We start from the raw sequence: 27500 nt of genomic DNA on the forward strand, positions 1-27500 counted from the left end.
ACGTCGTTTACTCGTACCGCACATTTTAAATCTGGTGAATTTGGCCTGGTTCGTCAATAGCTTTTTAGTTGGTTTTTTTTGTTTTTGTTTTTTTCTTGCCAGCGTACAACAGCGCTGGGATACAGAAAAGGAGAGTTGGTGAGGGTCAGATTCTATTTTATAAAAACAGTGGGCACCAAATCACAGAGGCACATACACCAAATCCTGGCAGGACTTCGATGCATGCAAACTGTTGAAAACCTATTCCATGCAGTAAAAAAAGACCACGACATAAAAGCAGAAATACATAAAAAATTTAAAAAAAAACGGTATGCCTGAGACAACCTCGCCGCCCTTAACAGATTGAATTTTGTTATACAGTGGTACCTCGACTTACAACTGCATCTACTTACGACTAATCCAAGATACGAGCAGTGATAGTCGCAAAAATTTGTAGCGACTTGCAACCGACTGCTCCAAATACGAGCGTGGAAATTTGCAGTTGGCGTGTTGGCGGCCAGTCAGCAGTCAGTCAGCAGTCAGTCAGCGGGCAACCTACATGGTGTGTGCACGTAGTCCGTGGCTTATCCATATTTTTTTCATATTTACTGTGTTTGTGCTGTGTATTTTGTTTATTTTCACCCTTGATGATTTCATAACATACGACCGTTATTATGGAACGAATTACAGTCGTAAGTCAGGGTACCACTGTATATTGTCATATGGTCCTTTTACAAGGGTCGTCTTGATACGGTTTTATGGGATTTAATTGCTTTGTATAATTCCAATTGGAGGCGGATTTGAAGTGACGCCAGAAGTAACAGTGACTACAGTGGTACCACATTTAAAAACGGAGCTGAACATGGACCGCGTTAAAAAATGAAGGTGACTCAATTTAGACCATCTACGATCAGGACGCGACCATTGGCATCTTCTAGTTTTGTCCCCCCCCCCCACTTTGATTTCCATTTTAGCGTACCAGCACCGACTTCCCCGTTTGGCCGGCCACAGAAGTATTCAGCTCTTTGTTCAGCCAATCACAGGACAGTTTGCCACAGATTCTGAGCTTATCCATCCACTACCAAGTCTCTCTCTCTCTCCCTCCCTCTCTCCCTCCCTCCCTCCCACCCTTCCTTCCATCCTTCCTTCCTTCCTTTCTCACCCTCTCCTTCATCCTCAAGTCTTAACCTCTGCCAAAAATCCAAAAAAGTGAAAAAAGGATACAAATCTCTCATGAAAAAAAAAAAAAAAAAAAAAAAAAAAAAAAAAAAAAAAAAAAAAAAAAAAAAAAAACCTCACACTCACTGAGAAAGTGTTTCATTACTTTCAAAACGGCTGCCACGGCTTCAGTCAAGACACACATGATCCAGGTTTCCCTTCTCTTCCCACCGCTTCTTTCTCATTGTTCTCTTTTTTCACAATTAAAATATTAGTTGTGAGCGAAACCACATGTTTTTGTGTGTGTGCGTGTGTGCGTGCGTGCGTGCGTGCGAGTGTGTGTGCGTGTGTGTGTTCCCTCACTTGTCTGAGCTGGATAGACACGAGCAGTCAAAGATTCCATTAGCTGACAATTTGCTCTCAAGTTGTTCAGGGAGAGAGCAGAAACGACAGAGGCTTTCTGACGGGACAGCGCACATGGCTCCGCTTAGCGAGGTGAGCGTGCACACGCACGCACTCACGCACGCACACACGCACGCACACACGCACGCACACAAATCCGACATAATCTAAATCAAGGGATGTACTTTGAAAAGTAAAACAAGACAAAAAGCATGAATTATAAATACATTATTAACAGCATATGGGCAATGTCTGCATTGGGATGTGTTAAAGAAACATATCCAAATAATAATAATAATAACAATAAAAATAATGAAAAAAATATATATAATATTAACAAAAAAAATAATAATAATAATAAATAAATAAATAAAAAAATAAAAAAATACATACATAAATAAATAAATAATGAATATAGCTGCAGGCAGCGATACATAGGTTCCAGCCTTGCCTTGTAAGATACGAATTACAGTTTTACCAATTCCCGTAAAACACACCATCACTTCGTATCGCCACCAACTACAAATCGTGCTGTCACCCGTCTTTACATCAGCATTACTACTAAAGCAAGTTACAATTCTCTGAGTTTCCATTGAAAGCAGCATCGGCTGACGTAATGACGCGGTGACGTGGGAGTCCGGGTGACACGCAGAATTACTAATACAAGGAGATACACTTGTTGCGTGTAATTACTTTTTCCTATCTGTAGTCCACATAGTTCTGCCTCACGGTGTCTCTGTGGAAGGATTCCAAACCCAGTTTCCTGGGTTTTGTAAAAGGCAGCACGAGTTACAGTTTTCCAAGTATCCCTTAAACGCAGCCCCTGCTCAAGCTTTCTGTCTAGATGTCATACTCGCAAATGGCTGGAGGGGAATGAGTGCCAAAAGACGAAGCTTGAACTCATATTACTTCGGATGATGATAATGTCACAAAGCGGCCCGCTCCTGAAATTGCGACATTTTTTCACAAATTTCTGCTCCAGATGTAGATCGATGTGATCAAACCTGAAGACGTCTGAAACATTCCTGTTCTACCGAGACCTCAACCATGTCTGTGTTTACTGCAGTTGTCTTCTGTCAGATACTTTCAGCCCGAGAACGCAGAGGACACAGAGAAAAAAACGCACAGCAAAAACAATAGCACAATAAATTAAAAAATACTCCGATATATAAATTAATTATATAACAATTCTACGGTTTGAATTTTAGGAACAATTATAAATTATTATATTAACGATTTTGAAAATTGTCTAATCCTTTCCTGCTTAAATTGAATGCCACCATACCCACAAACAAATTTATAATAAAACTATTTAATATCTGTATTACTTAAATTGTTCCATGAAGTACATTTTCACTGAATAATTTATAAGATGGCATACTGAAAGATGGCAGAAATTCTCATTTTGAATAAAATGTCGTCGGCTAGCTCATTAAAATCTAATTGAATCAACATTGAATTGAATCGCAACCCTTGGTATCAAAATCAAATCCAAAGATCCTGTCCAAAGATCCAGAAGTAAAAAAAATATATATAAAATAAAATGAAACATTTTAGTTCTATAAGAAATCAATAAGGAGGGAATAGTGCCATCCATATGGTTGGAGCCAGCGCTAAAATGCAGTCCAGGGTAAACAGGCCGACTGAGGCTCGTCCATACACCAGCCATACTCCCGTGGGGCTCGATGGACAGGAGCAAAACCTGGCCAAAGTATCACAGTTAAACATAAACACGGCCCTATGTGTGTGCATATGTGCCTGTGTGTGTGTGTGTGTCTGTTCTTGTCTGCCGAAAGAAAAAGAAACAAGGACAGACGGTGGCGTTTATCTGTGCATAAATTTAGAGCAAAAGCTGTTAATTAAAGGAATGGGACAGGGGGGGGGGGGGGGGGATTAAAAGCAGCCCTGTAATAAAACTTTGCTGTCGAGCTACTTGTCTGGGTGACCTCTAGGTGGACGGGGCATGGTTCTGAGTCCCGCTGCCCTGCTGGGCCAGAGCATGGAGGGGGCCACAGGCAAAACAGCTATGCGCAGCTCCCCCCCCTTCTCCAATCCCCTACTCCATCGTTTGCCCCCCTCCCTCCCTCCCTCCCTCCATCCCTCCCTCTCTGTCTCTGCTCCCTCTCTGCCCAGAGCGTCATTAGACCCAGGGCTCCGCTGCGGCTCCAAACAGCTCAATGACAACACACAGGGCCTGCCAATTAGAAATAATTAGACAGTCATTTCGGTGGCAAGTCTTTTTAAGTGCATATATAACGATGCAATGATGCTTATTAGCCGGCCCGAGTCGGCAAGGACCGGGGCCTCAAACACTTTGACGCCGGAGAAAATAATTATGCCACTGATCACAAAGCGGACTGCACATCTCTGTACTTCACCTCCGTGCGTTTTAAAAATCCACTTCATTAGCTCCTGTAATTAATCCTCCATTAATTGCAGGAAAAGCCCAGTTTACCTCCCTTCGTTTCTAATTATCATCTTATAAATAGTTATGGTTCTAATTAATGTGTTCATTAGGCAGGATATTTCTCTCAAAGGCTCGCTGGGAGCCAAAGGTCCGGCGCAGTTCTCTCTGAAGCCTAACCAGCCAGAAGGTGAGGCCATTCTGCCTGCATTTGCTTTTATTTTACTACATTCAACCTCCTAATTGGCATTTAAAACCTAATTTGGAAGAACTTCAAGAAGCCTAAATGGTAGACAGAGAGAAAGAGATGGAGGAAAAAAGTAGGAAGGAGAAAAAGAGAGAGGCAGGTTCATTTGGAATTCATTTTCCAATGCCAGGGCTAAAAGCATCCCTTTCTATCGTTCACTCGGCCTGGCCAGACGGATTGGGGGTTTTCTGCGGCGATGGAGGGGATACAACAAGGGTTTGGTCGTGTGTTTTAGGTCACCGCCATTACACCGGCCTTATTTACAGAACAACAGGGTAGAACTGTGACCGGCGAGTTCGACCGTACGTCCCTCTGGGTTTTTGCAGCGAAATTAGTTTTATGAAATATATCGCAATTATTGCCAGGTTTTTATTCCGTTTTCTTTTTTTTTTTTCAATGACCCAAATTCTCAAAAAAAACAAAAAGAACAACGACATGGCGTATCATGTCCTGACCGCGTACGACGGCTCCTTCCGGAAACCCGCCTCACAATTAGACTGACCAACGGGTCGGCCGGTTGTTGTTTTTGTCGGACCGGTGCATACATTACTCCTGGCTGAGTCTTCTCTCTGTGCGCTGCCACGGAGGATGCCCCCTGCAACCCAGGCTGCTCCACAACGTGACGGATCCGGGGTTGTCACTTCTCGCGGTGAAACAGATGGACGTAAAGGGAAAAGGGGCGACGCTTTGAAGTTAAACTTTCGGTCTTTGTTTGGGACCGTCGGGCTACCTCGCTCATTTGATCACGTACATATGAGCGGGAGTTGTGTTTACCCTTTTGCAAGGTGGATTTTTTTTCTTCTTCTTTTTTATTTTTTTATTTTTTTTTATGTGCGGTGTGTGTATGTGTCTTTTTCAGCCGACTACAGTGGGGTTGCTACCCAGGAGAGGGGGCTGCCGAGGTGTGAGCCTGGGGGGGTTGGACGGGGTGGAGCGGTGAGGAGTGTTTGGCAGCGTGAGGGGGGAGGGGGGGTTTCCTCTGGCAGTGGAGGGGAGCACTGCTCGCGGCGAGGCGGGGATGAAAGAGGCTGTCTGTGTCAGTCACTTACTCCTCCCTTTGGTAAATAAAGGTTTCTGACAACAAAGCCGAGCGGAGCTTGACTGGCCTTTATAGTGGATAAATAAAAAAGACAACAATGGGAGGAAGAGTGAACGAGAGCAAGGGAGAGGGAGAGGGAGAGAGAGAGAGAGAGAGAGAGAGAGAGAGAGAGAGAGAGAGAGAGACCGAGGAGGGGAGGGCAGAGAAAAAAAAACAACAAAAAAACAAAAAAAAAACTCAACCGCAACAAACATGTTTAGATCTTTCGACTGGAAGCATGTTGATTTTTATGGAGTAGAGAAGACGCAGCTCAACCAAACCAGGTCATCCTTCAGCTTAAATCAACACTTTGCGAGCGCCATAATAGGGGCAGAAGGAGAGAAGGGGCTGAATGTCATTCTGCTGAAGGCGAGAGAAAAACAAAATGAAGGGAGAAAGAAGGACGAGTGTGTGGAGGGGAAGGGGGGGCGTGGGGGGAATACGCGGGGCAACAGACAAACACACAAGGTGATAATAACCAATAATGAAGCCTTTAAAGCTTGACGTCCACATATTACACGCTCACGATTCGTTTTGGGACTCTTTCCCACACTGTTCCTCATCGTATTTCACATCCTTCAACGCCGCTGTTCATGCTGCACGGTTCTCCTAATAACTGCAGGATCTCAGCTGTTTGCTGAGGAAATCAGATTTCACTTGTCATGTCCTGCACGCACACACACACACACACACACACACACACACACACACGCACAAACACACACAAACAGTCAGAGCCATTTCCCACATGAATGCACTAACACCCCAATCCACCTGCCACATCACACACACGCACACACACACACACACACACACACACACACGTACGCGCACACACACACACACTCTAAACCATATGAACATGTCAATGTCCGACACAAAACACACAGGAACTTCCCACACAGTCATCCGAGAGGGGAATTGCTATTCCAGGTGCGACGGACGGCTGAGGGAGCGACTGCATCCCACTGACCACATCATAATATCCCTTTACCTGATTCTCCTCATCCTACCTCGTCTCTAAACCCCCTGAACGTCCCCCTCTCTGTTTTTCTGCCCCCCCCCCCCCAATTTTGTGACCTCCCGCCTTGCTTCCCCGGGTGGAGGTCCTCACCCCCCTCACCCATCCAAACAGCCCAGGTGACCTTGCATGCGCTCTGCGGCCACGCGTGGCAGGAAAAGCCATCAAGCAGATGTATGACACCTCATCTCGTACAGGGGAGGAATTGCTGCATGAAATAAATACCAGGCCATCACTCACACATATACACTTCATACGCAAAAGGGTGGACGCGCGCGCAGCGAGCGTGCGCACACACACGCGCACTCTGACACGCTGGCAAACAAGTACACACTTAGCGCTGGTCCGGAGCGTCTGAGCGGGCTTCCCGGGCTTCCTGGTGTACGGAGCCGCGAGCCTCTGGTGTTGTGAAACTATAAAGTTCAGCCCAGGGGAGGCCGGTGTTTTCCCTGGTTCAAGCTGGACCTACCGGAGACTCAGTTCAAGGAGCAGCTTCGCGCTTGAAAGCAGGTCAGACCCAGCAACAAAGAAAAATGAAATAAATGCTATGCGACTGTTTTGATTTAATTGCATTGTAGGTTGGTAACTGTTAATTAAAAAAACAAAACAAAAGAAAAAAATATTATTTAAATTAAAATATTTAATTAAAAATCCATAATTTAACAACCAAAACCCACATGGCATAAAATAAACAGTTAGATCAGGCCCACAAGCACGTGTAAATAATATATTGTTAGATCTGGCCCACAATTAATTAATCCAAGGAATTTTACTTCATGCTTTCAGAATATAAAACAAAACAAAATTGAATAAAGATATTTTCAGATTACATGGCAATTTTTAATTATTTATTTAATTTGAATATATAGGTTAATATTCATTTATTAAATTTTCTAATAGGTGAAGCACCAAAATTATCACCAAAGCACCCCCCCCCCCCGAAGAAAAAAAAAAAAAAAAAAAAAAAAAAAAAAAATTCACCCAAATCCAGCCCAGCCTTAATTTTACCCCTCATCCATCGGCTGAATGTCAGGACGATCTTGAGTGCTGTGTTTCGCCGGCTGTCCGCCTCTCCTCTGAGGAGCTGCTGGATAACTGCAAGTCTCCCTCTTGTGATGGCTGTGACAGCTCCGTGAACTGGGATCTGCTCCGCTATTAACCGGGCTAAAACCTGACGCTAGCACTTTGCCCTGCTAACACAACACAGTACTGAAAAATTAATGAGAAATGTAGGCATTTATGTGTGTGTGTGTGTGTGTGTGTGTGTGTGTGTGTGTGTGTGTGTGTGTGTGTGTGTGTGTGTATCCAGTGGAATATTATTGGCCATATAAGGTATGTAGAGCTATACACGAGCGCCTTCAGGGTTTAATGCCCTGGGTTTTTTGTTGGGTTTTGGTGGTGATTAGTCACATTTAACGCGCCTTGGTGCCTTTCAGACCTGCCTGGCTGAGTGGGTGACTGGCAGAATGACTGACTGATCCGCACGCCTTTTTAATCCGTGCCGCGGTGGTCTAGTCTGCTACCCGAGCCCGGATGGACGCGGCTCCGTGGAGCTCCGCCGAAACCCCTCGTGTCCTGTGATCTGGTCTCTGATGAGGAGCCGTGTCGCCCTTTGTCGGGCCGGGTTCGCGTCAGATCGCTCCGTGCCACCGTGCCACCGTGCACGACTCCGTTCTCCCTCGGTGGACCGGGGTACGACATCCCCCACCAACACGCATGCATGGTAATATGCACACACATGCCTACGCTCAATCAAGCTCACACGTGCCTGCTTGCGTTTCTTTTTTTTTTTTTCTTTTATAAAACGCAGGTACGGGCAGCAATCCTCACAAACGTGTGCGCTGCGCGCGCACACACACACACACACACACACACACACACACACACACACACACACACACACACACACACACACACACACACACACACACACACACACACACACACACACACACACACACACACACACACACACGGCCTGATCTGCCTGCTCACATCAAAGAGAATAAACATTAATGGCAAATAGGTAATCTGCTCCTCTTGTCTGTTCTACATTTCAGGGTAAGATTGGCTGCCGCTGGGGGACCTGGCTCTCCCCTGATTGAACGAGCAGGAAAAAAAGACGATGAGCGCCGAAAAAGGAGGAACCGATTAATAGTAAACACAAGATAAAGCATTATTCTTATTTCATGTATGTTTTTTTTTTTTTTTTATTAATACATAAGAGATTGGGGGGGAAAAAAAAGGGGGCAATAATATTCCCTTCTTCAAGCCGGAGCGGTCCAACTACAGTCCTAATCTTCCCCCCGCAATATTCCGACGCAGACATTATTATTCTCAATTCTTCTGAATAATATCCCTCAGCGAAGCTCATCCATTTTTCTCTCTCTCTCTCTCTCTCTCTCTCTCTCTCTCTCTCTCTCTCTCTCTCTCTCTCTCTCTCTCTCTCTCTCTCTCTCTCTCTCTCTCTCTCTCTTCTCTCTCTCTCTCTCTCTCTCTCTCTCTGCCCTTCGCACCATACTCTCCTAACCTCGCCTCGACTTTCTCTCTCTCCGATTCGACTTTTTTGTCATCTTCGGCCCCCACTATACGTCTGCTCGGTATTCTCGATGCGGTGCCGGGTGGGGGCGGGGGAGCAGGTGTAGGAGGTGGGAGGTGGAGGGGGCAGAAGGCATCATATCGTGTCCGGGTATCAATCATGAGGTCCTGTCCACTCAATCCTCCTCTGATCCATCAGCTAGCCTCTCAGCCAGTCCTGGCAGCCTCATCCCGACACAAATACACACCCAAAAACACACACTCCCCGCCATCTCACATTCCCACACACAGTCAGCTGAGTGATGCCGGTCAGGGCACATGTACATACAAAGTACACACAGATGATGAGGCTGGCCGATACATCAATATAATAGCGATATTGTGATATGAGGGTATGATTCGCTTGGGATTTGGGTCAAACTAAAATGGCAATATAGTTAAATGTCTTTAAGGCTGCATTTCAGTTAAGTGATGTCATTTTCTGAACTTCATAGACTGTTCTACTTCTAATCAACATCTCTACTTGCTTGCTATGGAAGCACCAATAGCCATGTCAAATTATCAATGTCGAGGTATTCGTCCAAAACTATGTGTGATATTTGATATTTTTGCCTCATCCCATGCTGCACAAGCTCAAGCCCATGCACCTCTGGGAAGTTGTAATATCACAATCACCTTTATGACTCTATTCTAATGAACCGTTTAGACTGAAACCAACAAACAAACACAACATTTTGGCTGCATTACAGGTAAAATAAACGGCAGAACGCCCGGGACAGCTCGGAGCTCTGCGATAAATTGTCCCGCTAATTACGGCTAATGCTCTCGAGGCGTCAATAGACGTGTCGTACGTGTGCTTCCGCACAGCCGCCTTCATCGATACCCCCCACCTCAGAACAACCCCCTGCCCCGTCTCCCCCTCCGCCGCCCACCTGCTCCACGCTCGGCGCTAAGCCGATTACACAACGCAGCCCTCCTAATCACAGCGCTGCGTCGGTAAACACTAATATCACCGAGTCCAAATCTCCCAAATCCTCTCCACCTTTCATCTTGCACCACACTGGCAATGCTGCTTGCGGCGGCTGTTTTTATTGCCATCACCTGCGATTGACGACTGGAGTGAAAACCGCTTGACCGAAAACCTCTCTGAAAAACAAATAAATAAATAAATAAAATATAAACGCCTTAGACGCAGGTCTCAACAAGTAAGTTACAACAGCCAAGCGTAATCCTTGAAGTAGCATTCAACCGCTCCTGTCAAACACTTTGCATCATCCCTTCACTCCAACTTGCCTTTTAATGAAGATATTAAATCACACTGTCCTTTGTGATTAAAATTATCTTTGCTTTCCCCCCGGCCATACACAAGTAAACAGGAGGCCTGGCTTGTGAATATATTACGACAACCTTTTTCTGCAGTTGTGAGTGTGTGTGTGTGTGTGTGTGTGTGTGTGTGTGTGTGTGTGTGTGTGTGTGTGTGTGTCTGTGTGTGTGTGAGAGGGATTTAAAAACCAGCACAGTTTACTGGTTCATTAGCACCAGATTAGCAATGTTAATGACATGGACCACCACACAGAGAGCCCCCCATTATATTCCCTGAAAGTAATACACTGGCTGCTGAGTGTCTGTGTGCGTGCTTGTGAATGTGTATTTGTGTGCGTGCGTGTGTGTGTGTCTGCGTGTGTTGGTAGCCGGGGTGGAATGCAGGTGCATAAACACCAATCGAGCATGAATAAGCGGCCCGCTTAAAAAAAATTATAAATTCTCCACTTTACAAATATCATTCATAATTTAACAAAGCATGTCTGTTTTAATTGCTTTTGGATGGGACGGTTAACGGTTTCATAATATTCCGAGGTAAAAATACCCAACGGTGTTTATGCTGTTTCAAAGTTTAATCGTCTCTATGAAAGTGCTTGGTCACAGTGTTTTTATAAACACCACAATCACAGTTTTTGCCCTAAATATCCCCCTGTCCAACATCAACTAAAGGCAGGCAATCTCTGTAAAAATATCCCATACAAATCTCTGCACAGAGTATACAAAAACACAGGTGCAGCAGGTAATCTGTACTTTTTCCAACAATTTTTCTTCAATAAAACCATGGCAGAGGGTATTGCAGCTTTTTCCTCTTTGTAAGAGGACCACGTTCAGCCAAAGTTTTCATTCTAACACGTCGTAGGCATTTCCAAATTGCCTTGTGTAAAAAATGTTCTCAGCCGGCACCTTTATATTGTTGCACGAGGCAGTTATGTTTGATTTGTTTACGCTCTGTGCAAGCGTGACAGACAGTTTGAAAAATGCAATTTATGCAATAAAACTGTTGTGTGTAAAGGGGGGTAATACCAGTGAGCAAATAATAAATATTAAATATAATATTAAATAAGCAAATATTTTCGTACATGCCTTGATAGGTTGTTCTAGTTCAGAATGGTAGAATATTAATAATTGCCGAGCTGAACACTGACCATCAAGGCCATATTGAAGCCATGGAACTTTTAAAAATTATAATGAAAAATCTTTTAAATGCATTGGTTGACAATATGAGGACAGGTAAAAGCACGATATTCATGTTTGAAAGGAGAATGTGGACTAAAACAATTTTAATTCAAATGAATTATTTTAACCTTTAAATGTATTAAAAGTTATTTTTAGTGGCAGATGGAAAATAACGATACACTTGAGAGTCACAATTTTTTGTTTACTAATACTGGTTTGATTCTCAAAAATCATTAAATATTATATTTACAGTGGAAATACACAACCGTAGTTCTTTGTCTTTGTGTTCAACTCACTACACACTATAATGTGTTATAGTATATTGCATCTACTGATCATCAATGGAACCAAAGTTACTACCGATCCCGGTGTGCGTAACAAAATTCAACATACAGTTGAACTCCATTTGAAACATTCTGTCGGCTCAAACATGAATTAATATACATGTGAAAAGACTGTTCCTATATCAATCAAGTGATTTATTGATTATGATTTTAAAACAAATTATTATCCTACATGATTTACTTACATGTGACATCAAATCCTACTTTTTCTCATACTTTTGCTTATGTGCATAACAGTCCTGTCAGTCGTATTATCGGGGAACCACAAAGCTTTCAATGCGTATTTGACCTCAGACAAGAGGCATATTATTTTCCACTTTGCAGCCTCCATTGCCTAGTAACCAACAAATATCTTTGATGGGAACAGGGGGAAAAAAAATCGGGTTTGTTTGATCAGCAAGTTTGGATTAGTAAGGTCCAGAAAAACGGATGCAAAATATCACCATAGTAATAGTATTGTAAAATGTCAAATCATGACCCCTGTGTCGTCATATATATTGAAAAGCCTGCTAATAAACAGCCATAGTTCTTACTAATGAATAAGTTACCTGCGGTCACGGCTGCGGGACCTGTGGGAGCGGTGGCCCCGCCCCCTCTCTGTGCTGCGACTCCGCCTTCTGTGAGTCGAACCGCGGGACGAACTGCTGCTGGATCGTCTCCTGCGCCTGACAGACACACACACACACACACACACACACACACACACACACACACACACACACACACACAAAGAGCGATTAGTTAAGATGACAATTGTATAAAACTGATACTTCTGAGTAGTTAAGACCCCAGGATTAATCATCACTCGATCAAATTATCAACCAACAATTAACATCAACATCCTAAAATTGGACTGAACAGCACTTTAATCCTCCCTGTGGGGAATGTGACTCATTGCCACAGCAAAGAGACAGCGACAGAGTGCCAAGTGTAAAAGGTGAGAACATTCAAGCAACAGTAAAAATAATACACAAAATACAAGGAATTAAAAACACTTTTTGTCGTGTAAAAAGTATAAATGACTGGGTCTGTAACTGAACACAATGCTCACAATGTGTGTCGTCCAGTGCTTGTGCTTGACTTAATTTTCACAGATAATCTACAATAAGTATACAGGGTAGCATGGTGACAATAAATGCCATACTGAAAATATTGATTGAACACATCTGCAGTATTGACACATTGATCCAAATTTGTCATGGTAATTGTCAACAGTCAATAGTCATAGTATCTGAAAGCGAGACAAAGAATTATGTAAAATCGTTATCAAGACTGATCATCTGTAACATAACAGGGATTATGATGATAGCCTAAATGTTGCCCTCGTCCCATCTCCTGCACCAGTGACAGCTGTAAAACAACTCGCTTTGCTTGGTCTACATCCGAGGCTGCAGGCAGCCATGCCAACAGCCGTTTAACCAGCGATTCTTTCACTGAACAGGCCTGTTTGAGGTCTGAGAGCCGCAGAGTCATGCAGAGTTTGCATACTGCATCATGGTTCCCCCACAGGGGCCCTTTGCTGCTGCCACGGCCTTTTATGTGGCTACGCCAGGGTGCGGCGCGTCAATTCTGGAAACAGCATTCACACCACGCTACAATTGACAACATGGAGCAGGAGCAATTTGCGGGAAACTACGTCTGCTTCCTACGAAACAGTTATAGAGACATTCTTTGTTTGAAAAAAATAAATAAAAATCTCTTCTTTTGTTTCCCAAAATATCCAAATCTGTTTGGCACAGAAAATAATGCTGGCTTGGTCCGCCGGGAGCTCCACAAGAGACGGGAGTAGGGAAGAAAAAGAAAAGCAGTACAAATAACAGGATGAACTATCAAAACAGCTTTGTAACACTTAGAGGAGAGAGGGAAGATCCATTAGTATTCTAAAGGCTGGATCCCATGAGCAGGGCCCATGAAACAACTGCCAGGCTAGTACTCCACACAACACATAGAGAACACGGTTAGATGTTTTTAAAGGTATTAGTGCACATCTAAACACACACACACACACACACACACACACACACACACACACACACACACACACACGCACACGCACACACACACACACACAAATGTGTGACGACAACTCAAGATGACACACAGGTTCATAAAAAGGCCCAATGCATGAGAACTGAAGATTTGTGCATACAGTCATGAAAGCCATCTAACTGAATACAACAGAGATCACATTACGTGCAGTGTACTCTCTTTACAACTCTGTCTCTCCCAATCACTCAAACAGTCAATCTCTCTTCCTCGCGCGCACGCGCGCCCACACGCGCGCCCGCGCCCACACACACACACACACACACACACACACACACACACACACACACACACACACACACACACACACACACACACATACATTCAAAGAGGGACTGATTATGTGGTCCCAAGGTCATGAGCCAAAAGCTAGAAACCTTAATACCTAGAGGGAATTTGTTTCTGTTCTGTATTTTTCCACCTAAGAAATCTAATTGTGTTGCTGTTAAGATTCACTGTAGATGGGGCAAAGAGTGTGGGGGCTCCTATCAAGCAATCAAGACTATAACAGACACACCCAAGGCCTTGGTTAATTGATCAAAATGCAGAGATAATTGATGAAGGGCTATGGTGACAGGGTTTACAGGACCCACTCTGCCCCACCCCGCAGACAGGCAATGACTTCCCATCAGTGGTAATGGACCTTGACCACGACTCATAAATAATTACCATCATCTGGCCTTGCCTGAACAGCAAACACACATAGCCACGGTAGCAGTCATGGGTGGGTGGATGAATGGATTGAGTGAGTAAGACTCACTCCATCCAGAGTTGAGGGAGGGCCCAATATTCAGCCAATTCACTGGAAAAGGTTCATAAACTGCAGAGGAAGCTTGCAAACCTGGTATAAGCGTCTACAGGTTCATGCATCTGAAGGTTTGGCGAATTCTGCATAAGCCTATTTTAAATGTTGTCTCCAAGGCTGCATTACAGTAAAGGAATGCAGCTTTCTGGACTGTTTTCTGTACTAACCAATGCATCTACCTGCTTAGTCATAGTATCCACATTAATAATGAGTGATTCGAGAATAATTTTATGACATATCTGAAGATAAAGAAAATACTATATAGTTAGAAATCCCCAGGCGACAATCCCCTTTTATGCAATGAGTGAGTGTCAAAATCCCTTTGGAAGCAGTGACCGCATGCTTTTCCATTTAATCGAAATGGACTGTCAGAAGTACAGTAACATTTATTGGCCTTGTGCATTTACACAGAGAAATAATATAATTTTATTCCATGGATTGATGAAAGATGTCTAGCGCATGCAATAGCTAAGTGCATGTGATGACCATTTACTTGCAACCCTAAAAAGAGGTTGACCCTAGAACTGCATCCAAGACACCAAGTCTCAGTCCAAGTCACTCCTCCAGTTTAAGGGTAACATTCTTACCAGATGCAATACTGGTAATACCGGAACTTCACCTTGGAAGAAAATATCTGCACTAGCCTCACCTTCTGTCTCTTTCCCTGTCCCTGTCTCGATCTTTGGAGCGAGAGCGACTTCGACGACTGGACCGCCGACTGCGACCACCAGCCACCCTGCTCCCAGAGGAAGAGGAGGAGGAGGAGGAGGAAGAGGAAGATGATCGGCGACGCTGTTTCTTCTTTTTCCTGCTTCGGCTCTCATTCTCACTGTCAGAGGAGTGCCGACCCATGATGCTCACACCTCGTCTCAGAGGACAGCCTTAGAGACACGCACAGAGAGAACGCTACAAATGTAATACATAGTACATGTAATAGTCTGCATATTGATGAAACCAGAGATGTAAATTGGAGGATGACGTCCTTTAGCAACATAATAGCACAACAACTGTGAAGAAATCTCTTATTTGAACATGTGGGCCAATTAGATATAGCTTAAAGCAATGGTGTAAGAAATACTCAGACCTTCTAAATACTCTAATAAAAATGAAAACACCACTTATACATTTATACTTCAGTAAAAGTATATCTATAACATATATATTTATAAAGTAATGTACTTACTTTTAAATGCCCTAAATGTATGTAAAGAACTTGGCAGATCCAGATAACTTCCTATATGTTTTCCGATAGGATATTCTTTAGAGAAAACATAATGAGATATTTGTTTTCAAATGTAGTTGACTAAAAGTCCATTCTCAGAAACTGAATACACTTAAGTAAGGACAGGTATTTGAAAATGTATTTAACTACAGTAACAACGTACTTGTGCTTCGTTACTTTCCACCACTGGCATAAAGAAAGCAAGTGTGTAATGGGTTTCGATTACTATGAGTAAGAAGGAACTGTAGCTCACTGGAGCTGATCGATGCACAACAGTGTTGGATACGAGGCATGTATACAATGACGTGTTGCCTTGTCGACATAACTGTGGCTTCGTCTGTTACTGACACAAAATGTCAAACTGCAGCAAACGTATAAGCCTATGTTGCCAGGCAACAGAAAGTTGCACGTAAACAATCTCCGCTTTGTATGCTAGCAAGCTAACTATGCTAACCTCTGCGAACAGCATTAATAAAGCTCAATTGCGCTGGCGTTTTCCTCTGTGTTTAAAAAATATATATATACCAAATAATATGTAGATAAATACGCAAAAACGTACTCCTCACAGGCTACCCTGAAGAAAATCCCGCTACACACCTTTGAAACGTTGCCGGCACACACTGACACCACCGCCACGCACCGCTCAGGAGACTGGAGTAGTCGCTGCCGAGCGCGTCGATCGAGCCCAGGCGTGGGGAGCCGAGCACAGAGCACCCGGGTGACTTCGAACGGCATCGGCGCTGCCGCTGCCACAGCCCTAGAGCTGAGTTTACTCTTTCGCCGGGGACGAGAGATTCCGTTTCCACCGGGGACCGACGGTGTCCGGCGGGTCGGGGGACGAAGTAACGCTCTCACTAGTTTACGAAAGCTTCACTTCTCCAAGTGTCGGGCTATTATTATTGTATTCCCGTCTTCGGGTCTTGGAGACGTGTGGGCGGTAGAATTTAAGAGCGGGTGAGCGACTCCAAAACACATGGTCTACAAGCAGTGTTTTGGAAAATAATTAGGAGTCGTTTTTTGCCGCCTATATTTCCAGTTGTATCTGACAGTGGGGACATCGCCGGACTTACATTGAATATGTCATTTTCTTTTTGGTAAAAATGTAGGTTTGGCGCGTGTCAGAGTGGTCCCAGGGCGCCGGGGTGACCGTTATCCCGTCGGAACGTCGTCGCTCTAATTGTGTTGGCACCTTGCGCATGCGCGTCCACGTTGTCGGCGTAATCACTTAGCGTACCTGTAGCGTGTCAGGCGTAGGACGCGACACTGGGTGAAGGTGCAGTTTAGAAGGAAAGGAAGAAAGAAAGAAAGAAAGAGAGGAAGAAAGGATATAGAGGAATGGGGGGAGAGAAATGGGTCACTTATGTGCGTGTAGGCATTTAAAATTTAACGGGAAATCAATAATGTCCAGAGGAATGAGTGATTTCCTCGAACACACTGGATTTCTCCCCGCAAACAGAGTTTGCATCCTGCTTTTAGAGGCAGCAGAAATACTAGTAATTAATGCCTAAGGTTCAAGAGCTTAAACATTATTAATATTTAATCAGCCCGATTGTTGGAGCCTCTGTGTGGAAATAAGGCTTAATATAGATTATCAATAAACATGCTTTTTTTTTTTTTTTTTTTTTTACATCAAATTCATGCCGGCAATTTCAGAATCCGGCTGTATCCTGTTTCGTGTTTGTCTATATGTTGCCTCTGTCCCTGTGGCATTCCGCTATCCCACCTTCACCGCAGCTCAACCGTTGTTTATTTATTTTTCAAAGAGCGAATAATTTCAGTGGGAAAGCAAGTTGAAAACGTTAATTAGTGAGCCCAATGGCAACGCATCGCATGAGGCATTATAATTAAACGTTTAGCCGCAATTTAACATCCTAATGGCCTAAAAAAAGACGTCCGCTGAGAATTAATACTAAGCATAACTCAAACTAATGACTACAATTTAAAATACACGATTGCTGATTAGAAAAATAAACCAACATTTAATCTTTTCAAAACACGGGATCATTTTGATTACGAGGGTATGCAAACTTTCATTCGAGCGACATTGTAAATCCGGTTTTAATTGATTTTGAGGTGAATATGTGTTTTACTGGAATTGTTGTTGTATTTATTTATAATTATTATAATTATTATTATAATTATTGTAATCATTATTATCATTATGAGCATTATTATTATAATCGTTATCAGTATCATTATCAGTATTATTAGACAATAATAATAATAATAATAATAATAATAATAATAATAATAATTATTATTATTATTATTATTATAATAATTATAATTATAATAATAATAATAATGCAAACGGCCAAAGTCATGGTCAAATACAATTCCTATTAATGTCCTTTTTCAAAGTTTGCGTGTGATGTGATATTATTCCCACCGATACACCATTTGCAGGAGCGTTGATGCACGTATAGAACATTGTGCATTATAGTCTGTTGCTTCCACTTCGGCCCCTCCAGCTCCGGTTTTGGACCGGCACAGCGGAACCCTCAGCTCCCCCCCCCCCGGGCGGCCGCTCCGCTCTTCACCTCCCCGTCCGTCCGTCCGTCCGTCCGGCCGCCGCGGCCATCCCCTGCCGCTGCGGTCTCTCGCTCCGTCTCTCGCTCCGTCTCTCGCTCCTCCGGATCACACGGACGGCGGGGCGAGCTCCTCGCGCGCGTGTCTCACTCCTCGCGAGCCTGTCGTTTTCGGGGCTTCATCTTCTTCATCTTCTTCTTCTTCTTCTTCTTCTTCTTCTTCTTCTTCTTCTTTTTTTTTTTTGGCCACACCCACCTGCAGAGAGCGAGAGAGGGGGGGGAGAGAGAGAGAGAGAGAGAGGGAGAGAGGAGGAGGAGGAGGGGGGAGGGGGGGGGGGGATCATCTCCCCGGTGTTTAAAAAACTAACTCGGGACAATAGCAAACGAATCAGCGCTTAATTAAATTAATTAGTCCTTCTTGTCAATCTCGGATTAATGACCAATAGCAACCCCCGTCCGGGTGAGGTGAAACGCGGAGGGCCGCCGCCGTGTCTCCCCCGTCTCCCCCGTCCCCCCCCCCCTCCTCCTCCCGTGCAGTCCCTCTCTCCCTCCCTCCCTCCCTCGCTCTCTCTCTCTCTCTCTCTCTCTCTCTCTCTCTCTCTCTCTCTCTCTCCCGGGGAAGGGGGCTCGTCCCGGCGTCCTGAGGGGAGGTAATTTGCACGGATCAAGGGGCAGGCGTTGCAAAGTATAAATACTGTGACTTCAATAGCGGATGAGCAGCAGGTTCAAACCCCGCCACCGAGAGGAATTGGATAAGATATCACACCGAGGTGCAGGGGTTGCTTTTTTTTTTTTCCCCCCCCTCCCTCCTCCTCCTCCTCCTTCTCCTCCTCCTCCTCCTCCCTCTCTCTCTCTCTCTCTCTCTCTCTCTCTCTCTCCTCCTTTTCTTCCACCTGTGCGAGACAAAAACTAAACGCGGGGCGACTCGGGCGACCGGCGACCATTGATGTCTTAAGCTGCCGCGGAGCCGAGCGCAAGAGCGAAGGGGCGAGAGAGAGAGAGAGAGAGAGGGAGAGAGGGAGAGGGAGAGAGAGAGAGAGAGAGAGAGAGAGGGAGACGGGAGAAGTGTTTCTATTCCAGCTGGAGGAGAGCCGTGATGGAAGAGCTCACCGCCTTCGTGTCCAAGTCGTTCGACCACAAGGTGAAGGAGAAGAAGGAGGTGATCACGTACAGGGAGGTGCTGGAGACGGGAGCGGCGCGCGGCCGGGACCCGGCGCTGGCGGAGCCGAGCCGCGAGGAGGCGGGCGCCGGCGCGGCCAGGGGGCCCGCCCGCTCCCCGGGCCGGGAGGCGGACGCGCTTGCGCCGCCGGAGAGGACGAGGGACGCGGGGAGCCCCAAACTCATGGAAGGTAAAAAAAAAAAAAAAAAAAAAAAAAAAACGAACAAAAAAAACCAAAACAAACAAACAAACCAAACAAAAAAAAAACTAAAAAAACGACGTGTTTCACCTCGTAGTTTGGGGGATTTAAGGGGGGGTACGTCCCGCGGGTCAGCAACTGGTTGATATGCTTAAAAAAAAATAATAATAAAAAATAAAAACAGGCCTGTATTTAATTTGACTGCCAGAAATATCGTTTCGATTAAAAGTTAAATAAAGTTAAATAAAAGATATAGGCGCGTCGGGATTTAATGTATTGATCGTTTAAAAAAAAAAAAAGACAATTTACTTCACAGTGTGTGGTAGGCCCTAAATGACTACATATTTGTTTATATTTTGTTTATAATTGTTGACACTCATCATTTTAAAAGTATAATATTTCGGGGGGGGGGGGGGGGCAGGCGTATTATGTGCTTTAGAAAAATCAATGAGACAAATATGAAATACATGTCTTTTGACGTAAAAAAGAATATTAAGCAGCCAGAGATGTAGCTGGTGTAGCCTGGGATGAAAATCCACTGGTACTAACAATTTAATTGGGCAACTGAGTTGTTTTCCTTTCTTCTTGGGGTTCCTCAGTAACGATAGCTTTTTGAAAATCTAAACAAGAGCAAAACAAGCATTTCCTGATCCAAGAACATCTAAAGCATTATAACGCGTAGCCTTTGTGACTTGAAACGAGTTGTTTTATTTCAGCACACTTTGCTTTTGTGTATGATAATTTTAATAACAACAACAATAAATTTCCCCGTCACAAATGCACGACTGCAATATGAATTAGATACCAACCCAGCGAGGCTTATTCGCGCACATTGCAAACACCGATAAAATAAAAGATGTTATCGGTGTATCAATTGGGATGGCATGTTCAAGATGCAAACTCCTCGTAAATGGATGGTGTGCTTGAAAAAAACAAAACAAAACAAAAAACAAACGGAACCGCGAGAAGAGGCGCGCATGAGGCATCGCATAGCAGGCAGGGCGATGCATATTTATAAGCAGTTAATAATTAAAGAGCTTTATGTAGCTCTACAAAACATCCGAGGTTTGATAGCTCCGTGATGCTCGGGAGCGTCCACGTGTTTGTTGCCCCTCTCTCTCCCGGGTCAACCGCGGTGGAAAGCCATTTCTTCTCGGTTTGTTTTTTGTTTTGTTTTTTGTTTTGTTTTGTTTTGTTGTTGTTCTGGTTTCCAGCCTATAGGCCTCGTTCGTCTTTCAACGTCCCCGTTAATTAAGAAATGAGCGATGACGAACGCCGTGCCCCTCTTCCTCCGCATCTGCAGGTAACACGGATATGAAAGAGAGGAAAGAGGACTCGAAGCCCTTGGAGGACGAGGCACAGACTAAAATCAAACAGAGGAGAAGTCGGACTAACTTTACGCTGGAGCAGCTGAACGAGCTGGAGCGGCTCTTCGACGAGACGCACTACCCGGACGCCTTCATGCGGGAGGAGCTGAGCCAGAGACTGGGACTGTCCGAGGCTCGAGTGCAGGTCATAAGAATATTAAAAAAAAATAACAATTCACTTGAATTTGAAAAATATATCAATTTAAAATACATTATTATTATTATAATTATTATTATAATTATTATTGTTATTGTTATTATTATTATTACTATTATTATTATTATTATTATTATTTCCCATAGAACAAATATCTATTTGAAATTTTGATGACAAAATGTAATTTATTTATTTTTTATTACGTTAATTCATTCTGTGTGTAAAAAGCCCTCAACCTAGAACGAGTACAGGTTAAATTTTATGAAGAAACGCTGTGCTCTAATGGGTATGCGGATGCCTGTGTGCGCGTGTCCCTGTGGAACGTGTGTGTGTGTGTGTGTGTGTGTGTGTGTGTGTGTGTGCGCGCGCGCTTGTGCGTGTGATTCAAGCCAAAATAATGTGGCCACGTTAAAGATGTTATTAAAAAAAAAAAAAAAAACTTAAGGTTACAACCACAAAATAGAGTTTGCCATGCAGCAAAACGTTTTTATTATTATTATTATTATTATTATTATTATTATTATTATTATTATTATTTTGTAGGACCACAGCGGATACTTTGTTAATTAATGACATCAACAATCTACTTTATCTTTCTTTTTTAAAAACATGAAACCAAGTAAGCCAGCAATATTTGCCTACTCTTCATTAGTAGGCCCCTGTGTTACCAAGGCCTGCTCTTCTTTTTCATCGGCAAAGACCATCTGCACCGAAACCCAATAAGCCGTCTGAGAGAGAGAGGGGGGCTCCATCTCTAGTGTAATGGGAGAAGGGACAATTCAACACAGAAATATCTGATTTATCAAACTCCACAATATCTTATTTCAGGGTCCGTTATCCCTTGTGTTGTGTCGCAGCCCATGCAGGGAACCGCTGAACACAATGCTATTTGCTGAATTTATCTGAATAATATATATATATATAGATAGATAGATATGTACAACGGGACTAAAAGATTTCCCTCCCTTTTGGAAAAAAAAAGAAAAAAAAAAAAGATGTTAAACCAGTGCTTTTGCTGGGGTCTCCCGGCGTGAACTGGAATCTTACCAAGGCGTATTGTGTCAAAAGCAAGGAGCGCAGCTCGAGGATTAACATAAATTATGTATTATTTTCTACGCAAATCGAGATCTGCTTCTCTCTCTCTCTCTCTCTCTCTCTCTCCCTCTCTCCCCCCTCTCTCTCTCCCCCTCTCTCTCTCTCTCTCTCTCGCCCCCCCCCTCTCTCTCTCTCTTTCTCCCTCTCGCTCTCTCTCATTTTCAGAAACACATACACAGGCTATGTTTTATAGTTACCAGAAAATAAAAAACAAAAGGCACCCCCCCCCCCCTCTAAGGTAACCATCACATTCGAAAGCTCTTATCAATCCAATATCTTCTCAACGTAGGGCGCACGTGCACGGGCGCTATCCCGGGCCACCGTCCGGTGTTAATTGACAGGAGAGCAAAAAAAATAATAATAAAAAAATCCATATATCAATTTCAATCGAGGATTTACGGGAACATGAACAACCCGCAGCTTTGCAGCAGGGACTATTCCAAGTATGTTGTGATAAAAAAAAAAAAAAAAAAAAATCAAAAAATGAAAAAAAGAAAAAAGGAAAAGGCTGAAGCTTGTCAAGCACCGGCACCAACAATAAAACACGGAAGAATTATTTGAAAACAAAGATTTTTTTTTTTGTGTGCGAGCGCCTGTTCTGCCGGTGATTAAACACAACTGGAAACATTTAAACCGGTCGCTCACATAGATTTTCTTGCAGATAAGGGTAATTAATTTCAGCGGCCATTTAATGAGCGCGGTGTGTGCGTGTGTGTGTGTGTATGTGTGTGTGTGTGTGTGTGTGTGTGTGTGTGTGTGGAGGGGGGTGGGTGTCCTCTCAGATCGTCTTGCTCTGAAGTCCAAAAGCCGTAATAGCATCGATATCTGAGAGTCCATCCTGCTCTTCTGGGACACTAATCTATAGAAAGATGAAACTTGCGCTGACAAGGTTATTTATTAGTGCGCGTTTCCAACACGGGGTGTTTTTATTCCTCTGATAGGAATAGAATCACCTTTTTGGTCGCCCCCCCCCCCCCCCGGGCCCCCCATCTTTCTGTCTTTCTCCCAAATTTTACAAGCAGGGTTTATTTTCCCGCGGAGTGTCCTTCTCCTTCTGTCTCTCCCTTTGCCCCCTCGTTGTAAGCTAAACGTATTAAAATCTGGGGTTAAGAAGCGCCATTAATATCCCAGGGCTCCTCTGGGATATGGGTTGTTTTTTTTTTCTCTCTGCGGTTGTTGTCACTTTGAGGGGAATTACACATGCCCTCACAAGCAGCTGCCAATCAGCAGCTCTCTGATGAATGTCTGTCCCTGCAGGTCTGGTTCCAGAATAGAAGAGCCAAATGCAGAAAGCAGGAAAACCAATTACATAAAGGTAGGCCTCAGCCTATGGGCCCATGCATTCTATTCTATTCTATTCTATTCTATTCTATTCCAATCTATATCTTTTATACTGTAATTCATTAATTTCCATCCCAATCTATATATTTTTCATTATGACATATTACATTCTATCACAATCTATATCCGTATCTATATATATTCTATTCCAATATACAGAGTATTTTCAATTCTACTATTAAATTCTTTTCAAATTCATCAATTCTATTTTTACTAATTTATTATATTAAACCCAAATCTATTCTATTCTACCCTCTGCTCCCAATCTACATCTATCTATCTATCTATCTATCTATCTATCTATCTATCTATCTATCTATCTATCTATCTATCTATCTATCTATCTATCTATCTATCTATCTATCTATCTATCTATCTATCTATATATATATATATATAATATTTAATTATGTCACACAGTGTAAGCTTTAATACCCCTGCACAGTTACAAACTGAAATTGTGCATAAAGCTGAAACACACATTGTTGTTGTTTTTTTCCCAGACGAACATTTTCACAAAAACCATTAAGTAAAACCATTCACTAAAACTCACAGTGCATGCGCTCCATGTGCAATGACGTCAGCATTAGTGGTGCGTGTCACACGGATGATGAACACCCGCCTGGATGTTTTCTTTCCCTCTCTTTCCATCTCTCCCAAGGAGTTCTGATTGGAGCAGCGAACCAGTTTGAAGCTTGTCGCGTAGCTCCGTACGTCAACGTGGGAGCACTGCGGATGCCATTCCAACAGGCGAGTCACTTTGAAGCGTGTGCGCGCTGTCCTGGCACAGGCGCGGTCCAAGTCTTATGGGGGAGAGAAAGCTGCCCCGGTGTGTGTGGGAGGGAGGGAGGGAGGGAGTGTGGGGGGGGGGGGGGGGGGTAACCAAACTCTCATAACCCCAGTCGGTGCATCAGTGCCAACATAGCATGAGATTGTAAACCTAATTGGAAAATCCTCTCTCGAGTTGTTTATTCTACGAGCAAGCGATCGCATCTCGGAGCCTCGCGTCTTGGAGCCCAGAAGCTCACGTTACATGCTTTTCTAAACGTTCTCAATAAACACATTTAAATCCGGTCAACGTGGAATCACCTCGCTCTTTTGAATCGGGCCCGTTCGACTGGCGGCCCACGGGCCAAACGTGGCCCTCGTGTGAACGCAGACCGGCCCTTTGAATGCGTCTGAAGGTTATAGAAATGGAGTGTGGTTACATTCATTTCAGAAATACCCGTAGGGGTGACTATGCCGGAAGCAGTGTGCTTTTATATAATGAAACTAGAAATGTATGAGCTCAACTGTATTTTGTTTTGTGCTGTAAATAGAAGACCGTTTAAGAATATGAGGGCGGTTTTTGCATGCTCTCCTCCCATGTTCCCCCCTTTGTGCGAGCTCAGCTGACGCGCCTTTGCTTTGCCGAACTGTGCCAGGCCCCTGAAAGCAGTTGAACAGGTTGAACATCAGGTTTGATGAGGATGACATTTTAACGCGTGTTCTCCCCCCCTCTCTCCCACCCGTGCGTCCTGTAGGATAGTCATTGCAACGTGCCGCCCTTCTCCTTTCAGGTGCAGGCGCAACTGCAGCTGGACAGCGCCGTGGCCCACGCGCACCACCACCTGCACTCGCACCTGGCCGCGCATGCGCCCTACATGATGTTCCCGGCGCCGCCCTTCGGGTTGCCCCTGGCGACGCTGGCGGCGGAGTCCGCCTCCGCCGCGTCCGTCGTGGCGGCGGCGGCCGCGGCCAAGAACACCAACAAGAACTCGAGCATCGCGGACCTGAGACTCAAGGCCAAAAAGCACACGGCCGCGCTGGGACTGTGACGTCAAAAAAAAAAAAGCGCACGTCCGCGCTCTCCGGGCTGTGACGTCACGACGACAAGGCTTTTGGAAAAAAGAAAAAAAAGAAAGAAAAAAAAAACAAAAAACAACAACGAAAACAAAAAAAACAACAACGCGTCACGGCCGTTGACGGAGTCAGAAAAAAACAACAAAAAACCCTTACGCTTTCAAAGTGAGAAATCAAGGACGATATTTATGGCTTTTTTTCTTTCCAAAATGAAGGACCGACGTGTATAACTAAAGAAATATAGGCTATTTATGAGATAACGAAAAGAGACAAAGATGGAAAAAAAAAAAAGACTGACACGATCCACGAGTGAGTTTTTTTGGAAGCCAAATGACGCGAGTTGTGAGTTTTCCCACGCACCCCGGGGACTCGAGGGACCACGCGAGGTGGAAGAGGACGCTGCTGGGACGTTCGGTGCTTTGTCAAACAAGGCGAACCGTTCAGCACTTGCTTTCTGTTTTAGTAAAATAATATGAGTTACTTTTGAAACTATATAGAGGCGGGCCTCCTTATATTTCAAACCATTTTCTCTGGAGAAAAATAAAGGACAGAACGGAGATCATTCGACAATAAGACCCCCCCCCCCACCCACCCCACCTCCCCCGTTTATTTTATTTTCCTGAATTTTAAAATGCCCTGGCAGTGTTTGCATGACTTTCTTTCCCTCACGGATATTAATAATAATAACAATAACAATGTAATTTGAGCCATGCAGTTCCATCTCTCTGCCCCCCAACCCCCATCACACCATATCTCTGTATCTGTACTAGTCACTGGATCAACTTGAAAAAAAAAAAAGGCTTTAACTGAAACCTATACTATAGCAAGGTTTTCTCAAGTTAAAACGTGCATCTTCATTTCTCAATTTCAATTTGAGAATATGGATCTTTACAAATTTAGGCTTTTTTTTTTCCAAAGTTGATTCAAAGACAACTAGAACGGCAATTGTCACTGGAAAGTTAGACCTGTTTTGATGGGGTTTTTTGGATCTTGTTTGAGATAAATGACTGGTTACGCACGAATACAGTGAAACCCCATTATAGGAGAAGTGTCAGAGATGTGAGGTTGTATGTTGAAGATGAACTCTAGTTGTTTTGTTAGAATAATCACAGTATAGGGCCCATAGGAATACATTAAGCCCTACATGCCATTTTTTTAAATCAAACAAACATACAAATATTTGCCAACAACGTAAAGACGGTACGGGCACGTGTAAAATATGTTAATATACAAGAAACACGCATTATTTTTATTATTTGGTGGCTTTATGAATGCCTCGTGGGGAATATGTTTATTTTGTATTTTACTTTATTTTCGGTGTATTGAAATCATGTGCTTTCTGTATGTAATTTTGATGTTTTTTTATAACAGTGAAAGTGGACGTACCTGAGGCACGGGTTTCTTAAACAGCTATCACAGAACTTTCTTTTCCCCCCATCACTTATGTGAAACGTGAATTCACCCAAACGAAATGTTTTTCGTTCCTAAAATAAATCGACGGAAGTTTCTTTAATGAGTTGAGATTGGTTTTGCCGGACTAGGTGACTCTAAATAACCAAATGTGTATTTATTATTATTATTATTATTATTATTATTATTATTATTATTATTATTATTATTATTATTATTATTATATGTGCTGTTATATATATATGTGTGTGTGTGTGTATGTATACTGTATATACTGTATATATGTGTATACTGTATATACTGTGTATATATATATATAATAATAAGAAGAAGAAGAATTATTATTATTATTATTAATTATTATTATTATTATTATTATTATTATTATTATTATTATTATTATTATTATTATTATTATTATTATCATGACCTCAAACACGTTTTCGGTTATGTAATTAATAATTCATGATTTTGTGACAGGCCCGTTTAGCAGAGGGACATTGGCGTCAATTGCTGCTCACATGCCAAATACATGAATTATTCACCATTTCGTTACGGTGCGTTTGCAGAGAACTACAAATTTCCAATAAGAAAAAAAGAGAAAATGTGCAGATACGAAATCAGGATTTTTTTTTTAAATCATTGAAAACGTTCAAATT

General features: G+C 43.3%; 2 protein-coding genes across 3 annotated transcripts in view; one reads left to right on the top strand and one right to left on the bottom strand.

Moving 5' to 3' along the window:
• Positions 1–16464, bottom strand: part of rsrc1 (arginine/serine-rich coiled-coil 1) — a 128440-nt gene extending 111976 nt beyond the window's left edge. The window contains exons 1-3 of one of the 2 annotated variants that reach the window (XM_080007219.1): positions 16341–16464; positions 15171–15402; positions 12219–12335 (exon numbers count right to left, since the gene is read on the bottom strand). In XM_080007219.1, coding sequence (XP_079863345.1) covers positions 12219–12335; positions 15171–15373 — 320 coding nt within the window. In that variant the 5' untranslated portion in view covers positions 15374–15402; positions 16341–16464. Of the gene's footprint in view, positions 1–12218; positions 12336–15170; positions 15403–15704; positions 15764–16340 lie in introns of those variants that run through there. The other variant, XM_080007220.1, reaches the window with a different exon arrangement.
• Positions 16465–19367: 2903 nt separating this feature from the next.
• shox2 (shox homeobox 2) lies at positions 19368–25406 on the top strand (the record flags this gene model as incomplete). The annotated part of the gene is made up of 5 exons (XM_080006473.1): positions 19368–19620; positions 20933–21141; positions 23506–23563; positions 24251–24339; positions 25113–25406. The coding sequence occupies 5 exons, from the start codon at positions 19368–19370 to the stop codon at positions 25404–25406; spliced, it is 903 nt and encodes a 300-aa protein (XP_079862599.1).
• Positions 25407–27500: the final 2094 nt, after the last annotated feature.

The sequence above is a fragment of the Zeus faber genome (assembly GCF_960531495.2).
Source record: "Zeus faber genome assembly, chromosome: 9".
NCBI lineage: Eukaryota > Metazoa > Chordata > Actinopteri > Zeiformes > Zeidae > Zeus > Zeus faber.